A 22,607-nucleotide genomic window follows, 5' to 3' on the forward strand; every position below is an offset into this window, starting at 1 on the left:
GTATTGTTTTAAAAAACTGAAATATTATCGTTGTCGGCAGCACATCTTGGTGTGTAAACAGGGAGACGCGCTGCCGACATGATAATGTATGGGGACGAACGATCGGAGCAACGACCGCTCATCCCCATCCATAACTCCTTGTGACAGGAGCAAAGTGAGCGCCGATCAACGAGCTGTCTCGTTGATCGATGCTCATTGCACCGAGAAAATTGGCGGGTGTAATAGGGCCTTTACTGACACTAAAAGCCCCCATGCACATTATACAAAGCTCGGTGGACCTGCCCATTTTGGCGAGATAAGCCAAAAATCTTATGTTTATGGGTATCACCCGAATACCCACCAATGGCTGATAGATTTTATGATGTTCGATCGTTTGTTTTTAAGGAATATAAAACCACTGCCATAGATGTCTAACAGTTCATTTATATGTATGGCCACCTTTAGACTAGACCATCTAGTCCATATTCCCTATGACAGATTTATAGTTCTATCATCTCCTATGTATATTAGTCTTCTTTTCGAGAACCCTTCCAGAAGACCCATTTTCAATGAAATTTTGGGTGGTCTTCTCAAAGACATTTCACTATATATAACTGCTTCTGTATAACATCTTGAAAAATAATTGAATCCTGTAGCAATTCAGCAGTGCAATACGCAAAACCGTTACTAGCATTATGGGGTTGACAGGCTCTTTGGCTAAAGCCTATCATGAAATTAATGAAGCCTGCATGATATAATGTCCATTCTGGCACTTGACACTTACACATGGGAAATAGGACTAAGCATCTCAAAGCCTTATTTGACTTGAGATCCCGTGGAGTGGTGAAATCATACGACTGGTTCTCAGTCACCAGGCACATGCCCCCATTTTCCCTGCCATGGCTGATGTTGTCCAGTGATACTTAGCTGTCGGAGAGATATATTTCAAGGATAACACAGCTTGATGTTGATGAGTATCACAGCTGAGCCTCGCCCCTGGCTGTTCTTTCCAAGAACCATCCAGGGACCTGATTACCATTCGGACAAGATTCAGTTTAAGGATGCATATGTTACTGTCCAGAAAATGTGCTCATTCCCAAATGTGCCTTATTCCTACACTTTGCTCCAAATCCTTGTCAATACTTTTCAATCCAAATGTGGCTAGACACTGTCTGGTGGTTTAATTATTTGGATGAACTTCACATTGCCTCAACCGTTTCATTGCAGCAACTGAATGACAACATTTTATAAACGAGACAAGCGATTCAGTAAGTACTGTCGGCTATCTCGGCGATGGCTTCTTCCATTTCAGTGTTCTAGGGTAAACTTTAGATATGTCAAATTGTTTCTAAAAACATAATCCCGTTTTACTAGTGTGAAATCTGGAACTAGAGATTAAAAATGCCAGGTCTTGCGGACAACTCAGAGCAGAACACATCTATAATCGATTCAGCATCATTACACTTTGGAGTAGATTGTACAGTGGTGTAATGGTTTGGTTAGTTATGTTCGGCCATAAACCACTTAAAGGCATATCAAGCTCAGGAAGTTAATTGTCTCCTTGAAGATAACACTTTGTTGTCTTTCCTGAAGAACTCTCCAATGAATGCATTTTGGGTTGTAAGGCTAAGCTGGCAATTGCAGCTCCAAGACTCAGAATCAATGAGCGTTCATAGATCTGTGCTATGGATGTCATTTATTTCTCATTATCTATATAGCTCCAACATATACTGCAGCACTTTATGACTGTAATCACTTACAACGGTCCCTGTTCCCAGTGTGGCTTGCGATCTAATTTCCCTTCCTCGCACACACTAGGTCCAATTTTATACAAAGTCAATTAACCTCTGTGTGTTTTTGGCTTGTTATTATGTTGCTACATGTAGGGCACACGTTGAGTGATCCTAATGTATAACTATATATTTGGGAATTGCATAATCAGCAATATTCTACTATTCAGCTATTTTTAGAATTGATCCACTAAGAAAAAGAGAGAGACAGGGAAATCAAAATCCCTGTGACTACCTGTCAGCAGACATAAGCTGTTTTATGACAACCTGTGCAGCTGCTATGAACAACAGTCTATATTTTGCTAAAAAATTCACAGTGCAGAGGAGGCAAATTTTAATTCCCCAAAACCATCTTAGAACATTAATGGATCATTTTTACAAGTATCTTATTGTGCTTCATTCATCAAGGAGCTAATATCTAATCTCAAGGCTACAAATTCTCCCTAGTGATATAAGAACATATGAAAACATTTACAAGTTTTTGTTTTTTTGTTGAGTTAGCGTCTACAGTAATTTCATAACCTATTTTTGTTGGGGTTTGACCTCAGTTCTCAGACATAGGGGAGATTTATTTATTTATTTCAGTTACTTATATAGCGCCAACATATTTCGCAGCGCTGTACAGAGGTCCTCTTTTTTACTGTCCCCATTGGGGCTCACAATCTAAATTCACTATTGGTATGTTTTTGTTAATACTGGTGCACCGTAAGTGTGGTGTGCCAGCATCTCTCCCCTGTGCAGCGGGTGTACACCCTGTTGATGAACCAGGCACAGGCCAAGACTTCTTTCACACTAGCGTTAGTATACGTTTACCTCTCTTCCGTCAGAGGAAAAGAGTATCGAAAGATTAAACGGAAAGCAACGGTTCCGTTACAATTACCATTGATTTCCATGGTAATTATTTTTGTTTCAGTTGCTTTCCGTTTGCTAGGTATCCGTTTTTTTTTCCACAGAAACCAAAGTTCTGCAGACTGCACTTTTGCTTCCGTCAAAAAAACGGAAACCTAGTGAACGTAGACAAACGGAAAGCAACTAAACCAAAAGAATTACCATTGAAAGCAATGGCAATTCTAGCGGAACCGTTGCTTTCCATTTAATATTTTGATCCTCTTTTCCTCTGACGGATGAGAGGTAATCGTATATTAACGGTAGTGTGAACTTAGCCTTAAAACAATGCCAGCTCTGATCTGATGTTGTTTTCCGTCACTTTTTCTGGTGAAAATTTTTCACAAATGAGAAGAACTCAGCATTCTTATTGTCAGAAAAAGTGGTGCAGAAGATTTAGAAATATGGCAATTAACCATATTTTTCAATGTATTTACACCAGAAAACTGATGTAAATGCACTAAAAAACTTGGCTATAGATCTTTCACTCAGTAAACGATAGAACTCGGACTGGCTGCAGCCACCACTAGGGGGAGCACAAATCTATACTGCCACTAGTAAACTCAATGTGAGCTGTAAAAATATGCAGTTAACTCCCCTTAGTGGTGGCTGCAGGAACATGCTATGACTATTAGTCGGAAAGCAGAAGTAGTTCAGTGCTGGGCCCCCATCTCCCCACAGACCCCATAGACGTCACATGGTCTGCCTCTATGGAAGGTACGCCACTGGGCAGTCTATATGTTAAAGAAATCCGAAGGTGTAAAATCCATTCAAAATGATTTCCATGAAGAAATGCGACTGTACTCTGCAAAGCAGCCAAGAACAAAATGATTACTTTTCCAAATTTTAATATTTGCCTGTATGGAGGGGGGCCGATTTCCACCCCCAGCAAGAGTAATTGCGACGGTGAAATTAGACAGTGCTAGTCACTGCTTTTCTGCCTTAGTCTAGGCAACAAATTATTTTAATTGCTGGGCAAAGTCAATATGCCTGACAACGAGGAGATTACATTATTCCTTCATGGCTGTATAATCAATTCACACTGCGCGCGTGGCAGAGGCGACAATAAGATATGAAAGTTATTTCTGATCTTTCCAGCGGCTCTTGATATCTGGTCTTCAGAAGTAAGGAGAGTTGCGGGAGAAAGCTGGAGGGTTTTATGTAGAATAGAAAACGCTTAATGGAAGGACAGAAAGAAATTCTCAACTGGATTATGAAGAAGAGATGCAGCAACATAATATTGTGCCTTCATAGCAAGAGAGAAGTCGCCTTCCACCATTCCCAGACGACTTCATGAATGATCATCAGTAATGTAAACACCTTCTGAATATGGTTTACATAAAGCTGTGTTAGGGAAAATTAAAGTCTTTATTTTTCGGGGTGTGGACTGCTGGATCCTTTAAGACTTCATCGATTATACTGAAACCTTATACAATATAAAGTGTATGACTAGACGTGGCAGCTTCAAATACAACTGGCAAATATATAAGGATGATCTAGAATCTAATCACATGAGGGATGGATAAAATGTGCCTTCTTATTACAAATTATCAGGATCAGATATTAATACAGGGGCGGGGTGATATCTGTCAGAAGAGAATGACATTTGATTAATGCAATCATGTGGCGGATATGCTCCATCAGTTGGAAACAAATGTTACTTTTGTCCATATTATCATATGAGCGCTTTAAAATGATCTACATGGTCGTGAGTGGTCTGCCGGCTCAGAGTATCAGGGGCACCTTTGGCAGGGGTGCTTAACGTTTTTGCTGCCTAAGGCGAAAAGTGATATGGCTAACTGACCGTCCCCCTCCTTAAATTGGTGATGGAGTAGTGCAAGAATGGACGGCACATTTGACAAAATGCTGCCCCCTGTAGTCTGGAAAAGATGTGGCCTGAGGCAACGTTGTCACCTTAACTTGCGGATGGTGCTCCCTAATCTAAAGACAGGTATAAGTACAATTTGATTTGTCCACCAATCAGACATTAGTTTTTTTTGGTTGTCTTTGTTTTTTACTCAGTGCATGTGTATAATTGTTTATGTATAGTTTATAGCATATGACCTATACACTACTTATACATGTACTGTAATATTACACTTTGTATTACATACAATCAAATAGCCCACTTAGTTACAGTATATTTCTATGCTTTTGTGAGGGGGAAAAAGCTGTTCTTACCACAGCAGCCGGGACAGTCACTGTGTGTGACCTCATTTTTCCCAAAGCCCGGGCGGCAGCTGTCAACACGTATGATATCCAAACTGTGCTCTATGTAATTTATCTCCGGGATATTCACAAACTCCTCTTCCAGCACGCGAGACTGCATCCTGAAGAATTCCACAATCAAGTTTTTGGCCTGCAGAATGGGGAAATGATCAAAAGGATTAGGGGTAAAATATGACAGGCTCTCTTCTTATTGTAACAGATGTAAAGTCTCTGTGCTGTAAATTCATTTTCTGGTATAAAACAATTAAATTAATTCGAAACTAATCACAATACAAAGTTTCTTAAATAGTTGCCTGGTTCAGGAAAACTTTATATTTCCTGTGGTGGCGCTGTAGAGAAATTGAACACTTGCTGGAATTCACCTCCACAGTTTACAGCTGATCGTTGTGGTTCTCAGCAGAGGGACACCCTGTAAACAGTTTATTCTTGGGAGGACTCAACTAAAAGTGATTGTCCAAAGCAGACAACCCCTTTAAGCTTCACTGGTGCCACATGACACATTGGCTGGTTAAAGTGAATCTCTGATCCCTATAATAGGGGTATTTCTAACTTACATTTATTGCATATGCACAGAATATGCCATAAATGCATAGGACGCACACATGTTGAGTGAACTGGGTTCCGGCTGCACATGACCATGAAAGCGTGCTCGGCTGTTTCTAAAACTCCCACAGAACGGAGTGGAGAGAGCCGCGAACATGTCCATTCATTTTCCATCTGGATGCGGTAGCCATCAGGAGACCACCGTTCTCCAGAGTTACTGTATCGATCCCACAGGTGAGACCCACACCTATCACACATTTATGGTGTAATTTAAGACTAAAACCATAAAAACAGTAGGTTTACGAAAATAAAAAAATTATCTTTATTAATACATATGAATCAAATATTATATAAAATTTGGGAGAGAAAGACTACTGATGGGGCCACAAGGATGGACAAAGTTGCAGGTCAACGAAACAGGCGTCAAGGTATTTCTTGTACAGGACCTCTCAGTAGGTCTAGAGGTAATCTATTGTTCTAACTTCAGCTTCTAGCCACTGTTTCTCAGACCTATTTACTGTTCTCCTTATTTTGTATAGGTTTCCTCTTATGTAGCTATTATGCTTTTTGTATTTTTCTATGACTAGATATACCTAGCGTAAGGTCCTTCAAACTTGCTGCTTGTTTACACACCTATGCACCTTATAGGTTCACCGCTTTAGTGTGTTATATAGATCATCTATTTGTTGCGTTTCATGTCGGATTGCCAGATACTGTGGCTGATCTTGATTCAAGTGGCCTTTTTTGTACATCTTTACTATTTATATTCAAATTCGGGTTACCTACTGATTATATTTTATTAGGTATGAGCCACAGACATGTTATAACTGGTATTGTCTGGGTTCTTATTCACATTTATGCATTATTCTGATTGGTTCTGTCTGTTCTCTGTAGCTTTGGGCCCTTTGTCCATCCCTTTGGCCCCATCAGTAGTCTTTTCCTCCCAAATGTTATATTATATTTAATTCATTTATTATATATTAATAAAGTAAATTTTTGTATTTTCGTATACATACTGTTTTTGTTGTTATTCCTGCTCCATTTTTGGTGGGTATTGTATAGGTTCTGCGAATTCCACGCCCTTTATTTCTGGAGGTTGAATATAGGTTTTTTACATCCTAAGGCTATGCCATAAATGTGTGAGATGGGCATACCACATTAATATGATTGACAGGGACACGTCATAAATGTCAATACCGTGGAAACGTCACCGAACTTCTGCCCAGCGCGCAAACCATTCCAAGAAACTTTATGCCATACAGTCTTTAGAGTTGTCAGTTTTAAGTGTTTTACTACAGAATAATTTAACTCACGGAAATAGTGTATCAGCAACTACTATTTACATATTAACATCCTGTACACTCCTGTTTCAATACTTTTCCCAGGCTGCAGATTTTACTTTGCTGATAGGTCTCATGCACACAACCGCATTGGTTTTGAGGACCGCAAAACCACGGGTCCTTTGCAGTCCATCAGACGCAAAAACAACCTTGTTGTGCATCAGTGTGTCATCAGGACTCACGGATCCACAATAATTCACCAGTATTGGTGAATCTGCAAATCCTGACCGTAAGAATCACACGTTCTGAAATTTTGCAGTCTGGATTTGCGGCCCCCGCACCGATCCGTGTAAACCATGGTCATGTGCATGGGGTCATAGAAAAGAACAGGGCCGCAATTTATCCGCAAAAATGCGTATAAATTGTGGCCGCAAAGGCACGGTCGTGTGAATGAGGCCTTAAAGTTATAAAAATATTTCCATAGTGATTGTGTTTATAAAGCTGTTAAAAATGATGGTACATTAATAAATGTGACCTAAAGCCTTATTCACACGAATGTATTTCTCGTCGGTGTGCTGTCCGTTCTAAGCACACTGACCCATACCCGTCAAAGGGGCTTTTTTTCAACGGAGTCACTTTTTTAAATTCTTTATAATTCAAAATTCATTATATTATCCAAATATACAGCACATATGGAATGAAAAATTTTAAAATGTATATCTAAATCCTCTCAATGTCCAAGTAATCATGTTCATGACTTTTTGCTATGGGAAAGGTGGAATAAGAAATCAGTCATACCTTTTCCATGTGTATAGTGGTCTCCTTTTGACAGCCATAAGCCTTGCTGGAACATTCTTTATCCCACACACGGGAAAAGGGGTTGACTGTAGACAAAACATTAGGGTTGTATAATAATAATTCCGTATCAACAACATATGTGAAGATTAAAACTGGACACACATTTGCTTTACTGGAACCATGTCAATGGATTGCCTTGAAAGCCAGTAACAGTATAGGAACATTATGAAAGGTTAAGACATTAAAGTGGACATCTGGTGGTATCTATTTTATCCACATCCGGGGTGTGATTACAGAGCTGCATTATTATATACCACCTTGGAGCGTGCAACCATTTTGTATTGAATCAATTCATCTAAAATAAAAAAGCATCTTTAAAAATAGACTTTATTACAATTTGCCTACCATTTTGTGTCTACAGCTTCTATGCAGACCTCCAGGCAGAGTTTCCATGGTAACAGACTACAAATAAGCTCTGTGTAGTCTGACTCAGAAGTCACACTACCTACCTAATGTAAGATAAAATACAGTAGGGGACAGATGGAAGGGAGTGCGACTGGAGGATCAGAGTACACAGGTTTTTTCTTTAGCCTGTTACCATAGACACACATCGGTGCTGTAGTTTCAGAAGAGTAGGACATTTTTCAATACTATTTGCAAAGTTGCTTCATGTTATGGGATGCAATACATTTCGGTAAATAAAGGACATTCATTGCATAATAATAACTTACAATTTTCCTGTACTAATTCCTCACAGTTTTCAAGATCCCCGCTTGCTGTCATTCAGTAGGAACCTTCACTTGCTTACTTAGCGGATAAAATTCTGTCCACGGTCATGTGATGACACACAGGTGCACAGCTCGTTACAAGACACGTCTCTGTTAATTCTACTGTTTCTGTAATGAGTCCTGCACCTGTGTGTCTATCACATGACCCGGACAGAGTTTTATTCCCTGGAATTAAACAATGAAGTTTCCTATTGAATGACAGTCGGAAAACCGTGATTAACTTATACAGAAAATATATTGGAAAATGATCTAACTCTTCATTACACAATAAAGAACCATTATTTGCTAAAACTGTAATACCCCTTTAACGTTAAAATGCATTAATACAAGAATCATCGTCTCTCCATAACTAGAAGAGACCACTTCAAATTTCAATTTGAGCACAGAAGTCATGGAGAAACACTTTGGTGTATACACATTAATAGCCATTGAAGACCAGAGAACTAGAGATAAGGACACTGCAGTTACAATAAAGTTTATAGGTCAAATAACCAGTAGAGAGAGAACCGGAAATTGGCAAGCCAGGTAAATAAACCCAAGTAGTGTCAGTCACCTGACACTGGAGAACAAACTACACACAGTCTAAAAGACGGTCACAGATCCAAATCATAACATTTTCTTCTACTCCGTGATTGATATATGGAAACATTTGGAAATATTCCAAGCATATCCTTTCAGAATGTAGCATTAATGTAACGCTCCACTATAAGTAGCAAGACTTGTCAACGCTCTTATGCTCAAGATGGTGTTACTTACCGAGTATGTAAATCATGATACTGCGTTCATACAATTAGCACATGGACGGTTTTCACACAAGCAGGAATTAACACTCTGCCTTGTGACCTGGGAATATTACCGATGTGCATTCACCAAAAAAGTGGAGTCTATACAGTATGTGTAAGCTGCATACAGGTGTAAAAGCTGTGGAAAAGAATCCTGGGGTGTTCAGTGATTGTATAGATTAGACAGACGTCCAAGAAAACCTGAATGCTCCACTAAGCAGTTGATACATGTGATTGTAGGGAGACAAGTTTATCGAAACCTCATGCCAGAACAGTTTTAACGCCAATCATCCGGTATAAAATGTTTACTTGACTTAAAATTCACCTAGACTCCTACTCCTCGTACTGGAGAAGGAGAAAAAGTCAAAATATTCTTCCTTCTATTTTTCATGTCTACCATCCTGAACACTCGGGAGATCTTTATCGTGACACGGTCATATTGTACCTTGCAATATTTCTAAAGTTACATCTTCGAGCCCTCTGAATGCAGCTCCAAGCACAGATGTCTAGAGGTTGCTGGGAAGGGCATGTGGACTATCAACATAAAAAAACTCAGCAAGTAAACCGCTATTCAATTCACTAGGAACTGGTGAGGTCTGACTGATGACTCTGGTGTCACTTGTTTACCAAGTTTGAGTTTTAATGAAGATGTTTCTTTGGTTGTACTGCGGTTGTAGGGACAATAGTTATGTGCATCATATTTGGTGACTATTTCCCAAAACGAAATGTATACATTTCTAATGTTAAGCACAGCATAGCTCCTGTTGGAGGAGTCGGTAGGCCTCCATACACATTAAGCTTTGTTTACATAAGCGTTTGGGTTTTCGTTAGGAGCCTCCAATCGCAGGTGCCAGAAGAAATAGCACAACATTGTACACAATTTTTTCTTGTAAAACGACAGACACCATGACAGAAACCTGATGGAACCCATTAGAGTCAATGGATTCCATCAAGCATCGTTGGTGTCCATAATGCGTCAGATCCGACACCCATTATTTTGTTGCTTTTAGGATTCTATGACGGGATAGAAAAACGTACACAGATGTGAACCCAGCTGTAGATAGTCGGGGGGTTGGCTGACTGTTATCATATGTGTATGGCCAGCTTTTTAAAGGCTAAGTCTAGGATTAGAAAAACATGGCAGCTTTTTTCCGGTAACAAGGGTCCATAGGTGGTGTATAGATTTGAAGCTCCGCCCCATTAAAATTAATGTGGCCTAGCTGCAATACCACATGCAACCTGTGGACAGAAATGGCACTGTTTTTCAAAGATAGCAGCCATGTTTTTCTAATCCTGGACAAGCCCTTTAAAAAAACCTTAAGGCCAAATATCTATAAGTCTGGGAAGTTTTTTTTCGAGGTCAGTTGGAGAAATCAACAAAGCAATTCTTCTCACCAGAGAACCCCATATTTTGCCTCTAATTTTCCTTTACTTTATAAACAGCAGGAGCTCCCAGCAAGAGAGAACTACAGAGACTGATCAAGAGTAAAATTCTATTAGCGGAATTTTGAATTGGAAATGTTTCATGTATACGAGAAGGAATAAAAAGAGCTCGAGGACACAAGACCCGATATATAAGGATATGTAGAGACAGCTAATTCTCCTTAGATGTTACCATGAAGCGGTCTCCACCTTCATCTCCAAGACGCAGGATTCAGCTGTAATCATTCAAAATGTGATTAGGATGCTCTATCGACATCCAGGAATAAATAATAAACCAACCGACACGGAATAAAAAATGACTTGTGTGGGGCATGATGTGTGCCTAACAAGAAGGGTATGTGCACACACACTAATTACGTCCGTATTATACGGACGTATTTCGGCCGCAAGTACCGGACCGAACACAGTGCAGGGAGCCGGGCTCCTAGCATCATACTTATGTACGATGCTAGGAGTCCCTGCCTCGCTGCAGGACAACTGTCACGTACTGAAAACATGATTACAGTATGGGACAGTTGTCCGGCAGCGAGGCAGGGACTCCTAGCGTCGTACATAAGTATGATGCTAGGAGCCCGGCTCCCTGCACTGTGTTCGGTCCAGTACTTGCGGCCGAAATACGTCCGTATAATACGGACGTAATTAGTGTGTGTGCACATACCCGAACACTGCTTCCGCAGCAACCATCACATGTATATAGCAAGCACAAAAAAACAACCACAACACTCATCCGAAAACCTCTACAATACTGCGGCTTCTTGGTTACAGCCTGAAATATGGACACAGAATTTAATTTTATGTTTCTCTTCGCAACTGCAGATGAATTCTGGTTGGATATGACAATTTCCTCTACATGTTCAGGTCCATATAATCCATAAGGTGTGTACACAGAAATCATAGGGTATCCTTAGTAAGGGTATGTTCTCAGGCTGAATCAAAAACAGCAGAAAATTAGAGCGGTTTTCAGAGAAAATAGCCTCTGATTTTCAGCTGTTTTTGAAGCTGAAAACTTTTTTTTAGGCTTTTTTTCTAGACGTTTTTCTATTGACACAATGAAAAACAGCTCCAAAAACGGCTCAAAAAGTGACATGCTCCTTTTTACGCACCATTTTTTACAACAGCGGTGTGAAAAACGCCCAGTCTGAATGAACAAATACAAATATCTGCTTACAAACTTTGGGGTTCAATAGATATATCTAAGTCTGGGAAGTGTTTTTTCGAGAACATTTTCAGAAATCAACAAAGCAATTCTCACAAGAGGACCCCATATTTTACCTCTACATGTTCAGGTCCATATGCTTCACAAGGAGCAACATGAGGCATCCGCCAAAATCATAAGGCCAAGTAGCAAAACACAGAATGGGCCACACACCCAAAAAGGAAAAGAAACGGTAAATAGAAAAACATGCTATAGCAACTAAAACTGGATATACTTATATATGATTATGTGTACTTATTAAAAAAAATTGCACCTCCCTCTTCCTGACACAGTTAAATAGTACATTTCTGGCATCCTGCAGTCACTGCCAAGTGCGTCTCATTGATTATAGGTTTATACAACTCCCTTTGAACGCATTAGGATCTGTATAAATCTGCATGCAATGAGCTCCCCCTAGTGGCAGCTGCAGTTAAACAGAATTGTATCATTTCACAGTGTAAAAGGAAGCAGCTGGAGCTGTTCATCGCTGGGCCCCCTCTCACTATGGGCACCATACCAGTGGTCATGATCTACCTCTATGGTAGGTATGCAATCATACAAAGTGCATAACACAGCAGGGGGTTACACTGGGCACAGGAGAAAGGACCTCCCTGAATAAAAATATAAAATATATCTGACAGTGTCTAATTTAAAATGTATTTCCCATTAAGCATAGTAATGTTTACTGCTCTGTTGATGTTGTTAATATGAAAAGGGTCTGGCATTCTTCTGTAAGTGTAGTGAAGGATTTGTTGATATGATATACACATTCACAGTGTATGAACGTCAAATCTTCACCATTGCTTTGCTATTACATTTTTTAAGGAGAGAAAATATAAGGCGCAATACGACCCGGATAACGTTTTATTACACATTTGCCATTATGTGTGTATGGTAGACATATTTTTCCAGGGGAAATGTAGCACTCACTTCTTCTGTTTTTCTAGAATAGTAGTGGCTCTTAGAGTTGGGGAATAGGTCAGAGGTCCTTCTACCTATAGCACAGAGAATGAAGAAACTAAAAGTTTAAAGTCACTGGTAGCATTGATATACGACACTTCTATTTTTATAATAGCAGTAGAATTAACAACCATTATTTGTGAGCACCCTGGGGCCAAGGCGCTATAAGAGATTCATACTAGGCATCCTGGGATGCATTTGAGTGGTTGACGATACCGTAAAGATATGATTAGTGCCGGGGATAAGCAGAATATATATGGAGAGCTACTAACTTATTCACACAAATGCATTTGTAAATGTTTCCCAAGGTTCACTGGAAATATGGAGAAAGCAGTGTTTAAGAAGGCAAAACATTTCTGGACTTCTTGGCAGTAATCTTATTGAACCTTAAAGTCTGCCTCTCCTCTCATATGGCGGCTTACATGAAACAACAGATCGAATTTGACTGCACAGTAAATGTGAATAACATTTACTCTACGTTTATAGAGTTTGAATGAGATTATTTTAGCTTTCTTCCTGAAACAGCGACACGGTTACACCGCTGGTGATGCTTAAGACCGCAACACCAGACAATTGCTATCACATGGGTGACGCACGCATCAACACCGACAGAAAACAAAAAGGCACAAGCACTCACCAGTGGATGAGCGTAACCGAATACTGACGGTAGTAGAAGGGATAGAGACGATGCATAAATGGAGTGGATAGCTCATGAATAGCATGCAAGAGGTTAACAGATAAATAGACAGTGGACAAGAATTAACAGCACTCACTGACCCTATCGGAATACTATCCCACAGAAGGGTAAGACAACAGCTTGGCAGCAGACCAAACGCACAGGAAAGGCAAACAAACCAGTAGAACTTCTGACTCCTGGATAGACATAAAACCACTGTACATAAACGAGATCTCTCAGAGGACCAACAGGTCCCACAGTACAAACAAACACATAGATAAGAACAAAGACACCAACTAGAATATGGAAAACAGTTTAGCACATGCCACAAACAGTATAACCAGCACCTGAGTAATCCAGGCCTGAAGTATATATAGGTCCGAGAAAAGTAATCCTCCCTAATTAACCAGGCAAAGCTAACTGATGACCAAATCCAGGCTCATACCAAAGGCATTGCCTAGCAACGCCAAAACACAGAGATAATAAAAATCATTGATTAGCAGCGGTCCTGCTGCTAATCGTAACAGCCACTCTGGTCCATAGGCTGGATTTGTCATTGCAGCTCATCCCTATTCAAGTGATGTGCTGTTGTGGGACTAATTACTAGTTATACAACTTCCTAATATAAAGTAGTTTTGAAGTAGGAAAACGAAACTTGTTTACCGTACATGCTTTGTGTGTGTTCTGGTGTCATTGGGCGTGAGGAGGTACGGACTAAAGGCCCTTTTACACCGGCCAATCAAGCGTTCACAGAATGCTCGTTCTTGATAATTGCCCTGTGTAAACAAGGCAACGATCAGCCAATGAACAAGCAAACGCTCGTTCATCGGCTGATTGTATAGTTTTAAATGCCTCAAATATTATCGTTGTCGACAGCACATGTCCATTTGTAAACAGGGAAACGTGCTGCCGACATGATAGAAATGTATGGGGGCGAGCGATCGTGGGAACGAGTGCTCGTCCCCATACTAGCTCCTTGTGAATGTAGCAAACGAGAGCCGATCAACGAGCTGTCTTATTCATCGGCGCTAGTTTACACGGCCCACATCGGGCCATGTATAAGTACCCTAGGTCTAAGGCTTTCCTTTTGGTCACCAGGGCCACTTTATTTTTGAAAAAGTGAGACCACTGTTACATACAAACTCTCTAGTTAGTATTTTTCTGATAAAACCCCTTGTGCGCTGTTAACTCTAAACTTACTAAAGTGGTAAGTTTTCCTTTGCAAATGTAACATCCCAGTTAGAAAACATAATGCCACTGTTTGAATGAACAGTAATGAAATGGAAGTGAGGGCAAACAAGCCTAAAGGTTCAGCAACGTTGTGTAGTATGCTGCATGTGTGATTCAGGGATTTGTGTGGTCTCATTTGCAAATATTACACGTGTTAATCTATATTGGCCTAATGCATCTCCAGAGAAGCTAATTATTATGACATTTAATTGGGATCTCACATCAGAAGTTTTAGCTATTAAACGCGCTTACACGTTACATCACAGTAAATGAACCCCAGACTATAGTAACTAAAAACAGAACTCATATGCCAGAGTCTGCCACGGACAGTAATGTATGCTGATAAAGGAAACAGGAAAATATATTTCACTTTTATTTTAGTCAGAGGCATGCTCGCATATCTAATCCATTACACTGTATATTGAAGGGTACCCAATTAAAGAGGCAGGAAATTCCCAGTTTCCTCAAACATACATAGCAATGAGGTTGGCCGACTGTATATTATGGAGATGCCCCAAGCTGAAGACATTGGGGGCAATTCATTAACTTTTCTATGCCAGTTTTCTAGCGACACAGAAGATGCAATATGTGGTACAAATGTCCACTTTTGTGTCAATTTACCCACTCAAGGCACTTTTGTAAAAGGAGAAGGGGTAGTGCCTGAAATTTATGCCAGAAGCTGGAGTAAATTATGGCGCAAATCTACACCAGCACATACGGCCAGAGATGCGTCCAATTAATTAAGAGGCGTGTGCCTCTTAATCAATTAGGCGCATTTTACTCCAGCTTTCTTTATAAGATTGTCGTATGAAACAAGTCTTAATAACCCCCCCAATGTCCGAAAGTCATGTAAGAGCTCATGCAAATGACCATAATATGGCTCCATATAACCACCAGCTGTTATAAGGCACACATAGACTTCTAAGGGACCCCACTGTACTTCCTCACGCCACCACTTTCATACGGAGGTTTCTTATGTCGGGTTCCTAATGAAATCCAAACAGAAAAAATCAGATGCTGCATTTTCGATATATTGAGCATTGATTCTAGGGAAGAATAACCCTGGTGTATGGCACCGTGTTCCTTTTACACAAAAAAAAGAAATAAATAAAGCAAAAAAACTGTGTTAGTAAATTACATAAGAGGGATAGGCGCTGTGTGAAGTACAAATGACCAATATTTAGTGAATGAGCGCCATCTGTGGGTGAAAATTGCAACAGATAAAAAGGGCAAGGATTTACTATATATCTAACTATATACATATATATGTATACACACACACATTTTTACTTTTATAAACTAAGCTAAATGGTACATTCCCCTAAACAAAGCACTCCACATCTGTTTTACTTGGTGTGTCAATGTGTATTATTTCGCCTACAATCATAAAACCGCTAGAAAATGTCACTCCCTGAGTTGTCCTCTGTCAAGTCATTAAAACTTCTATCCAGCCAATTCCTAGTTATTTCTATTACTGGTTAAGCTGGATGCCAATCCATATGGTCGCTGTTACAGCTCCGTCAGGTGTTGTCAGTGAGGAATACATCCCATAAATGGGCTGATCTGCTATTCAGGCGCCTGGGAAAGTTGAATAACAATTCCTGTGGGAAGGGTCACACCCACCCTTTCCAAAAACAAATAAGAAATAGCTGAAATGACAGAAGAAGACATCTCAAGAACTTTAGTTCACTTGTGGTTGATTGATTCTAGGGATATATGTTTTTTTTAAAGGGGGTACTATGAAACCATAGAAAGTCTGTGTACCGCCATATGGTGCTCTGTATGGTGCCATTTTACTTCTTGAATAGAAAAGTTCTGTAAATCAGCAATGCAACAATTTTTTCATACAGAATCCGAAAAACTCTAAAGCAATTTTTGTTCTTCTACACATTTTCCCCTAAAAACCTAAAAAAAAAAAAGGCCCCATGCACACGACCATAGTTTTCATCAGTAATTACAGATGAAATTGCGGACCAGTTCATTTCTATTGGCCACGGACAGACACCTTTCCGTATATTTACGGATGTGTGTCCCTGACGCTTTAAATGATCCGCAAAAGATAGAACATGTCCTATTCTTGTCCGCAATTGCGGCACGGACTTGCCCATAGAAATCTATGGATGCTTCCGCAATTGTGGACGGCTACAGATGTGTATCCGTAGCCATCAGATCCGTATTTTTGGGCAGTAAAAACCCTTACAGTCGCGTCCACGAGGCCATACGCAGGAATACATTGACCAAATATGCAGATATTACACATAAATTGCTACGCAAGTTAAACCTGCATTTGAAATAATTTTTTAAGAATAAAGTCCATTGATATTATGCCAATCAAGCAGTGATGGCATGGCACAATGTATGAAAAGATGGCGAATCTTGAGAAAATACACTCATGTATAGATATTCAGGAAATGGATTTGCTTACAGCAATGAGGCGAGTGTGTCGGACTGTTGTCAGCTCCGTAACGCACATCCATAAATCTTTACTGCCATTTAAGTCAACTCCGGCCTTGTGGTGAATTATATTCTCTTAAAGAAAACATTGGCTCCACGTAGCATCTTATTTTAAAACTAAATTTATTATGGCACGACTCACACTGCTATAATTCACCGCCGATCCCAATGATCATTGCAGAGCGGGTTATATATAGGACACTTGTTTATGATTGCCATGTTTCAAGTAAACAAGCAGCATTTCATTTTCCATCTCTCACTTGACATTTACCTTTAAAAGCTATAAAGAGCTCGTTCTGCAAGGAGTGCTTCGGGGCTTTGATGACATGGCATTTATGATACGTGTTCTTCAGATGACAGTTCAGGTCTGAGATGACTTCCCTGATGATCCTGAGAAGAGTCAGAACAAACCTGCCATTGGCTAGTTCACTGCAGGGCTTGGCCATGTAGCGCACATTTATCTGGTACATGTAGTCTGGATGAAGGTAAGCTACAAAGAGAACAGATATTTTATTCAAGTGATAACAGTATGAACCATTTGTCTATACAGCGGGGACCTCTTTTTCTGGGATTCATTTTATCCACTGTTGAAGGGGAGGCCTCTAACCTCTTTAGTGCTGATTGAAGGTTTCTATTACTTGCAATATCCAATTTAGAGTTAAAACATTTGGGCACAAAATAATGTGGAATACAAAGTAGCCCCAGCTAACAGACCCTTTAATATGTATGAAGATACAAAAACAATGAAGAATACCAAGCAATTATATAGTGATGTCATGATTATGGTCAAAGCAAGATGGATGAAGCTTCATCTAGACTGTGAAGATGACTTTAATTATTTCCAGTCTTGGCCAGCCTAAGTAACTGAGACTGTATTATATGAGTTCCGAATTGTGATGCATCTATGAAGTAGGGAATAAGCTTTTAGGATGTCAAGTGCAAAGTCTTGCAAAATATCGCAACTCCCACACCAACTTAGCATGTGAGCCCAACTTACCATTCAAAACATTAGTACCCAATAATACTGGTAACATCTACGAACAGGAGAAAGGACGGCTCAATGGGTGTAAACAAGTATAACGTAAAATCGTATAACATAACACCCCATGAATGACGTCTCAACTTTATTTGAGGACAGGTAATATTGGAGGATACGGTCAGTAGAACTTCTGGTTCTGCAAGGTTGTACTGGTTAAAGTTATAGGAAACTAACCAGTGATCTACTGGATGGCGGAGCTACTGGATCCCTTGAAAGTTCTCGGGCATAGAATATACTGTAATTGATCTTAAGTGAACTTCATTTTTGAACGTCTGCTTTTATACATAAGAGCCAATCACCCACTGAGAAAAATAATTCCCAGAGGGACTAAACTGAAATTGCTGTGTGCTTTTTACCAGCTACAGTCTTTGATAAGTCTTCATCCCAAAGTTGACCAGAAAAGAGATGGCTTTTTTTGGAACGAATAATCTTATTTGCATTCTTACCGAAGACAGCAAATTCGTAACTTTTATATTTCTCCCTTTCCTGTGTAACATCATTCTTGATGCGTTTATAAGACAAAGTGCAGCTGTACGACCCAGACATGGATTTTTCAAAAGCCTTAAGCATGAGCTTTCCTGTTTCGGTTAGATTCACGTTACTGTGCCCTGAAACAAAAACAGGAAATGAGTTGTCGCTGACAGCTGGAATATACTGATGCATGATATGTAGAGGAGGCTATGCAAACACTTCCAGTAAAGTCACACAATTTGCAATATGTCTTGACTAGTCAACCATGAAAGGTCACTTTATGCTTGTGGAGTTAAAAGCTGCAAGTTATAATAGCTGATAGAGGTGAAGTGGCATGTCAGATGAGTCCCAGACACCAACAAGTTGAGTAACCTACTTATGAAGGTCCTTTGATATCTGTAGGTGTTAACCATGACTTACTAGCAGGTTCGGTCCTGTTGGTCTACAGGCTTATTTCTGCTAAAGTTCAATATAGCTAAAAGATTACATACCGGTCTCCATTTAATGGACAGCAACATCCTAAAGACGAGGCCACCCAGAGTTGTCATTAAAGGAGTTTTCCAGCCCCTAAAAATTGATGGCCTATTCTCAGGATAGGCCATCAATAGCTGATGGGTCGGGGGTCCGACTGTCGGGACCCTGCCGATCAGCTGTTTTGAAGGGGCCGCAGCGCTCGCACGCTTCATTTCTAGTTGCTCACTGTGAATCGTTGATATGGAAGTGGCGGATATTCACAGGTATTGCAGCTTTTTCTTCCATTGACTTCAATGGGAGAATGCAATACTGTGAACCGCCGCTGCTGCTGTGTCGGTGATTCAGTGTGAGCAAGTAAGGGAAATGAAGGGGAAGCAGCGCTCGTACAAGCACTGCGGCCTCTTCAAAACAGAGGGGCAGGTCTCCTAACAGTTGGACCCCGACCCATCAGCTATTGATGGCCTATCCTGAGGATAGCCTGAGAATTTTTAGGGGCTGGAAAACAAACCCCTTTAAGCAAAACCTAGGCAATGACTATGGAAAAAGTCACTACGACTTCCCTGTGTTCATAGGCTACAGTGACCGCGTGCTAGGTAACGTTGTTAGAGCTCGTCGGCACTACTGTAAATGGTGCCCAAGAATGAATATTCTGCTGTGCACCCACTGCAGATCGGGCAAATTGTTTTTTTTAGATCCACATGAATAAAAAATAGCCTCTCCTTCTAAAAAACAGTGTTCCAGACTCTCAGGAACTTGTATTAAGAAATCTCAATCCAAGGCATGAAAGTGCTGTTCTGACATATTGCATGATATTGATCAATGTCTACAACACATTCCAATGAGTGTATTGTAGAGTGGACGAAGGGTTCAGAGCAGCATATTTTGATCGCTGGGTGGTTACTTCTAGTTGTCATTGTCAATACAGGACTAGTAATGAAGCATCCCACATATGATCTCATTAGAATACTAGTTATATGAGCAATATTTATATTGTTTTTACTCTTTTCTATACACTCTGAGGAACACTAGGCATGTTCACTCAGTTTATTGCCAAATGCTTTGGCATATAAAGCTTGCTGTTTGTATTAATTTATGTGCTGAAGCAAATAGCTTTGCTTTAATGAAACTCCCCTAGGGTATACGAAGGATTAGGCTTGCTGCGTGATCAAGCAGGAAATAAGTATTTGGAGAAGGATGCCCTTTGCTTGCTTGGTGCCCAGGGCTGTCACACTTTCAATAACCACAGCAAATCAACAATTAAAATCATTGCCATGGGGCCATAACATCTAACCAGGTTCAGGCTGGTAATAGGGCGCAGAGTTTGCAACCTACTATAACAGCTTATCCTACACGGCAATATGTATCTATTTATTTCAGAAACCTACAATATTATACACATACATTTCAAAGACACCAAATGTGTGTGTATTGGGTCATAAGAGGAGGTATTAACCCGATCAAAACTACAATACCTGAACATCAGCAGTTTTTGGTTGACTGGTCTTATTGAAGGATGGGAACAAAATTTGCATATGTAAAGCAAATCTCTGGAAACCACCCGTTCGAGTTCTCCAGGTCATATCCCCAATAAATGTACCACTAAAAACATGAATTTACTTTGGTTTTATAACCAGAGTTAAACAGATCAGGCAAATCCTTCCATTTCTGCCTGTTATCCAAAAGTCCCCACATAATGTTCAAACACATGAAAGGGTGGTCTCATGAAGACAAGCCCTGTACACACCAGCCATTCATGTATTACCTGGACAGCCATTCATCTGAATGCCCGCCATGTAATACTGCATTTCACCTACAAAGACCACTGCAGAGGACATGTCTGGCTAGCTGTGGCTTCCCTGGCAAAATCATCTGTCCGCTCTAATCTTGTCTGTAATAAAATATATATTTATTTTGTTTTTGGTTATTTTTATACTGTAGGACGACAGCAGAGTTCCAAACATAAGGCAGAAGAAAAATAAATAAATTGATCCATTAATACCAACTGTATATTATTAGTGTACCAGCAATATGTTTTGTTGAAAGATACATATGACAAATTCATCCTAAAAAGTACACAATTGTATTCTCATGAATACAGCAGACTCATACCTAAGAATATTGCATGCCTAAACAGGTTGTCGTGTACAGTCTAGTCAAAATTGAATACTTTCCAGCATATTAGTGTCAGTTTTCATTAACCAATGTTTAAATTATTTATTTAACATGCTGGTCTATAAACTGTACTCACCTTTAAGGTTCCTTCCATCAGGTCCTACCCAGAGGAAGAAAGGATCTACAGTCACTTCGTTTGCAATACCTAAATCCATACATGCAAGGAATGGGCTCTCTTTTAACATCTTCACATAAACATTCACTGCAAGGCAATTCAAATTATTTTACAGCTTAGTTTCATTATAATTTCTTTTACACTTTTTTGGGGTAAAATTACATTAGAAAACCTGGTTGCCATCTTCCAGAAATAATGACACTCTAACCATGGGATGTGTCTCGGAGTATGACTGTGCTGTAATACCAAACACATTCCTATTCAAAGAGACTGCCATTTCATGAAACTTTCATCATGTCATAGTGACATGTCAGAAGATTGGTGCAGAGACCCCCACCAATCGCTAAAACGAAGGCGCAGAAGCGCTCAATTGAGTGCTGTGCTCCTCCAGCTGGGATTGGCTCTCCACAGAGACAAGGGATTATCTGAAGACGGACTCAGCAGTCAGCCCCCCCCCCCCGGACCCCCACTGATCAAAACTTCTAACATGTCACTATGACATGTCAAAAGTTTTATAAAAATGCAGTAAGTCCCATAATATGGGGACATGTTATAGGTTACAGTTATGGACCTATACTGTAGCTCCTTGTGATTTTTGAAGGAGTTTTTCAAGGATAAAAAAATGAATAAAAAATCACCTAAGTGGTTTATATAATAAGATTCTTTAAATACTTACCATTAAAATTCTTCACCGTTCCCTTGCTGCCGATGTTTGGCTCCCCTGCCTCTTGGGTTAAACTCCTGCGTGATGACATGTCGTCCATGGGGAAGACATGTCATGGGAATGGGCGAGCCAGTGATGAGCTGCAGTAGTGACATCACTACGGTCAAACAGTCACTGCAGCAGTGAACAAACCCAAACATCGGCAGCAGGTGAATGGTGACGAATATACAAAGTAGAAGACTATTGATTACATTTTCTGCGTAAGTATCTAGGGTTTTGCCTTTTTTTTTAAGATTCTTAAAAACAAAACAAAAAACACGATGTCCATTAAAAGAAAAATAAAATGAAATAATGATGCATATAAAATAATTGCATATAAAACGTAATATTACTTAAAATATTAGTGTAAGGAATATGTCTTTAAAGTTCGTACAGCAACAGCATCTTACATTTAGCCATTATGAGATCACGCTTATCTGAGAATGATGATTTTCCGTGTGAGTAGAGATTTCATCCACTACATGGATCTGCAAGTGTTATTGAAATGGTTTTTCTCTGTGGGAAAACCTGAATAACACCATCAGCAGGTGCTGTCCCTAACGTAGGCATGCTGCAAATTTGGCACAAATTATCATACCTC

The 22,607-nt window shown here is 39.9% G+C and overlaps 1 protein-coding gene across 6 annotated transcripts in view; it reads right to left on the reverse strand.

The window, feature by feature from the left end:
* The window catches only part of ZPBP2 (zona pellucida binding protein 2), a 52,254-nt gene that overhangs the window by 19,125 nt on the left and 10,522 nt on the right, over positions 1-22,607 (reverse strand). For 2 of the 6 annotated variants that reach the window (XM_075845680.1, XM_075845679.1), the window contains exons 3-7: positions 21,265-21,390; positions 18,518-18,679; positions 17,304-17,522; positions 7,505-7,590; positions 4,836-5,013 (exon numbers count right to left, since the gene is read on the reverse strand). In XM_075845680.1, the coding sequence (XP_075701795.1) occupies positions 4,836-5,013; positions 7,505-7,590; positions 17,304-17,522; positions 18,518-18,679; positions 21,265-21,390 (771 nt within the window). Of the gene's footprint in view, positions 1-4,835; positions 5,014-7,504; positions 7,591-12,642; positions 12,708-17,303; positions 17,523-18,517; positions 18,680-21,264; positions 21,391-22,607 lie in introns of those variants that run through there. The other 4 variants (XM_075845683.1, XM_075845681.1, XM_075845682.1 and 1 more) reach the window with 4 other exon arrangements.

Source organism: Rhinoderma darwinii, chromosome 13 (genome assembly GCF_050947455.1).
Source record: "Rhinoderma darwinii isolate aRhiDar2 chromosome 13, aRhiDar2.hap1, whole genome shotgun sequence".
NCBI classification, from domain to species: domain Eukaryota; kingdom Metazoa; phylum Chordata; class Amphibia; order Anura; family Rhinodermatidae; genus Rhinoderma; species Rhinoderma darwinii.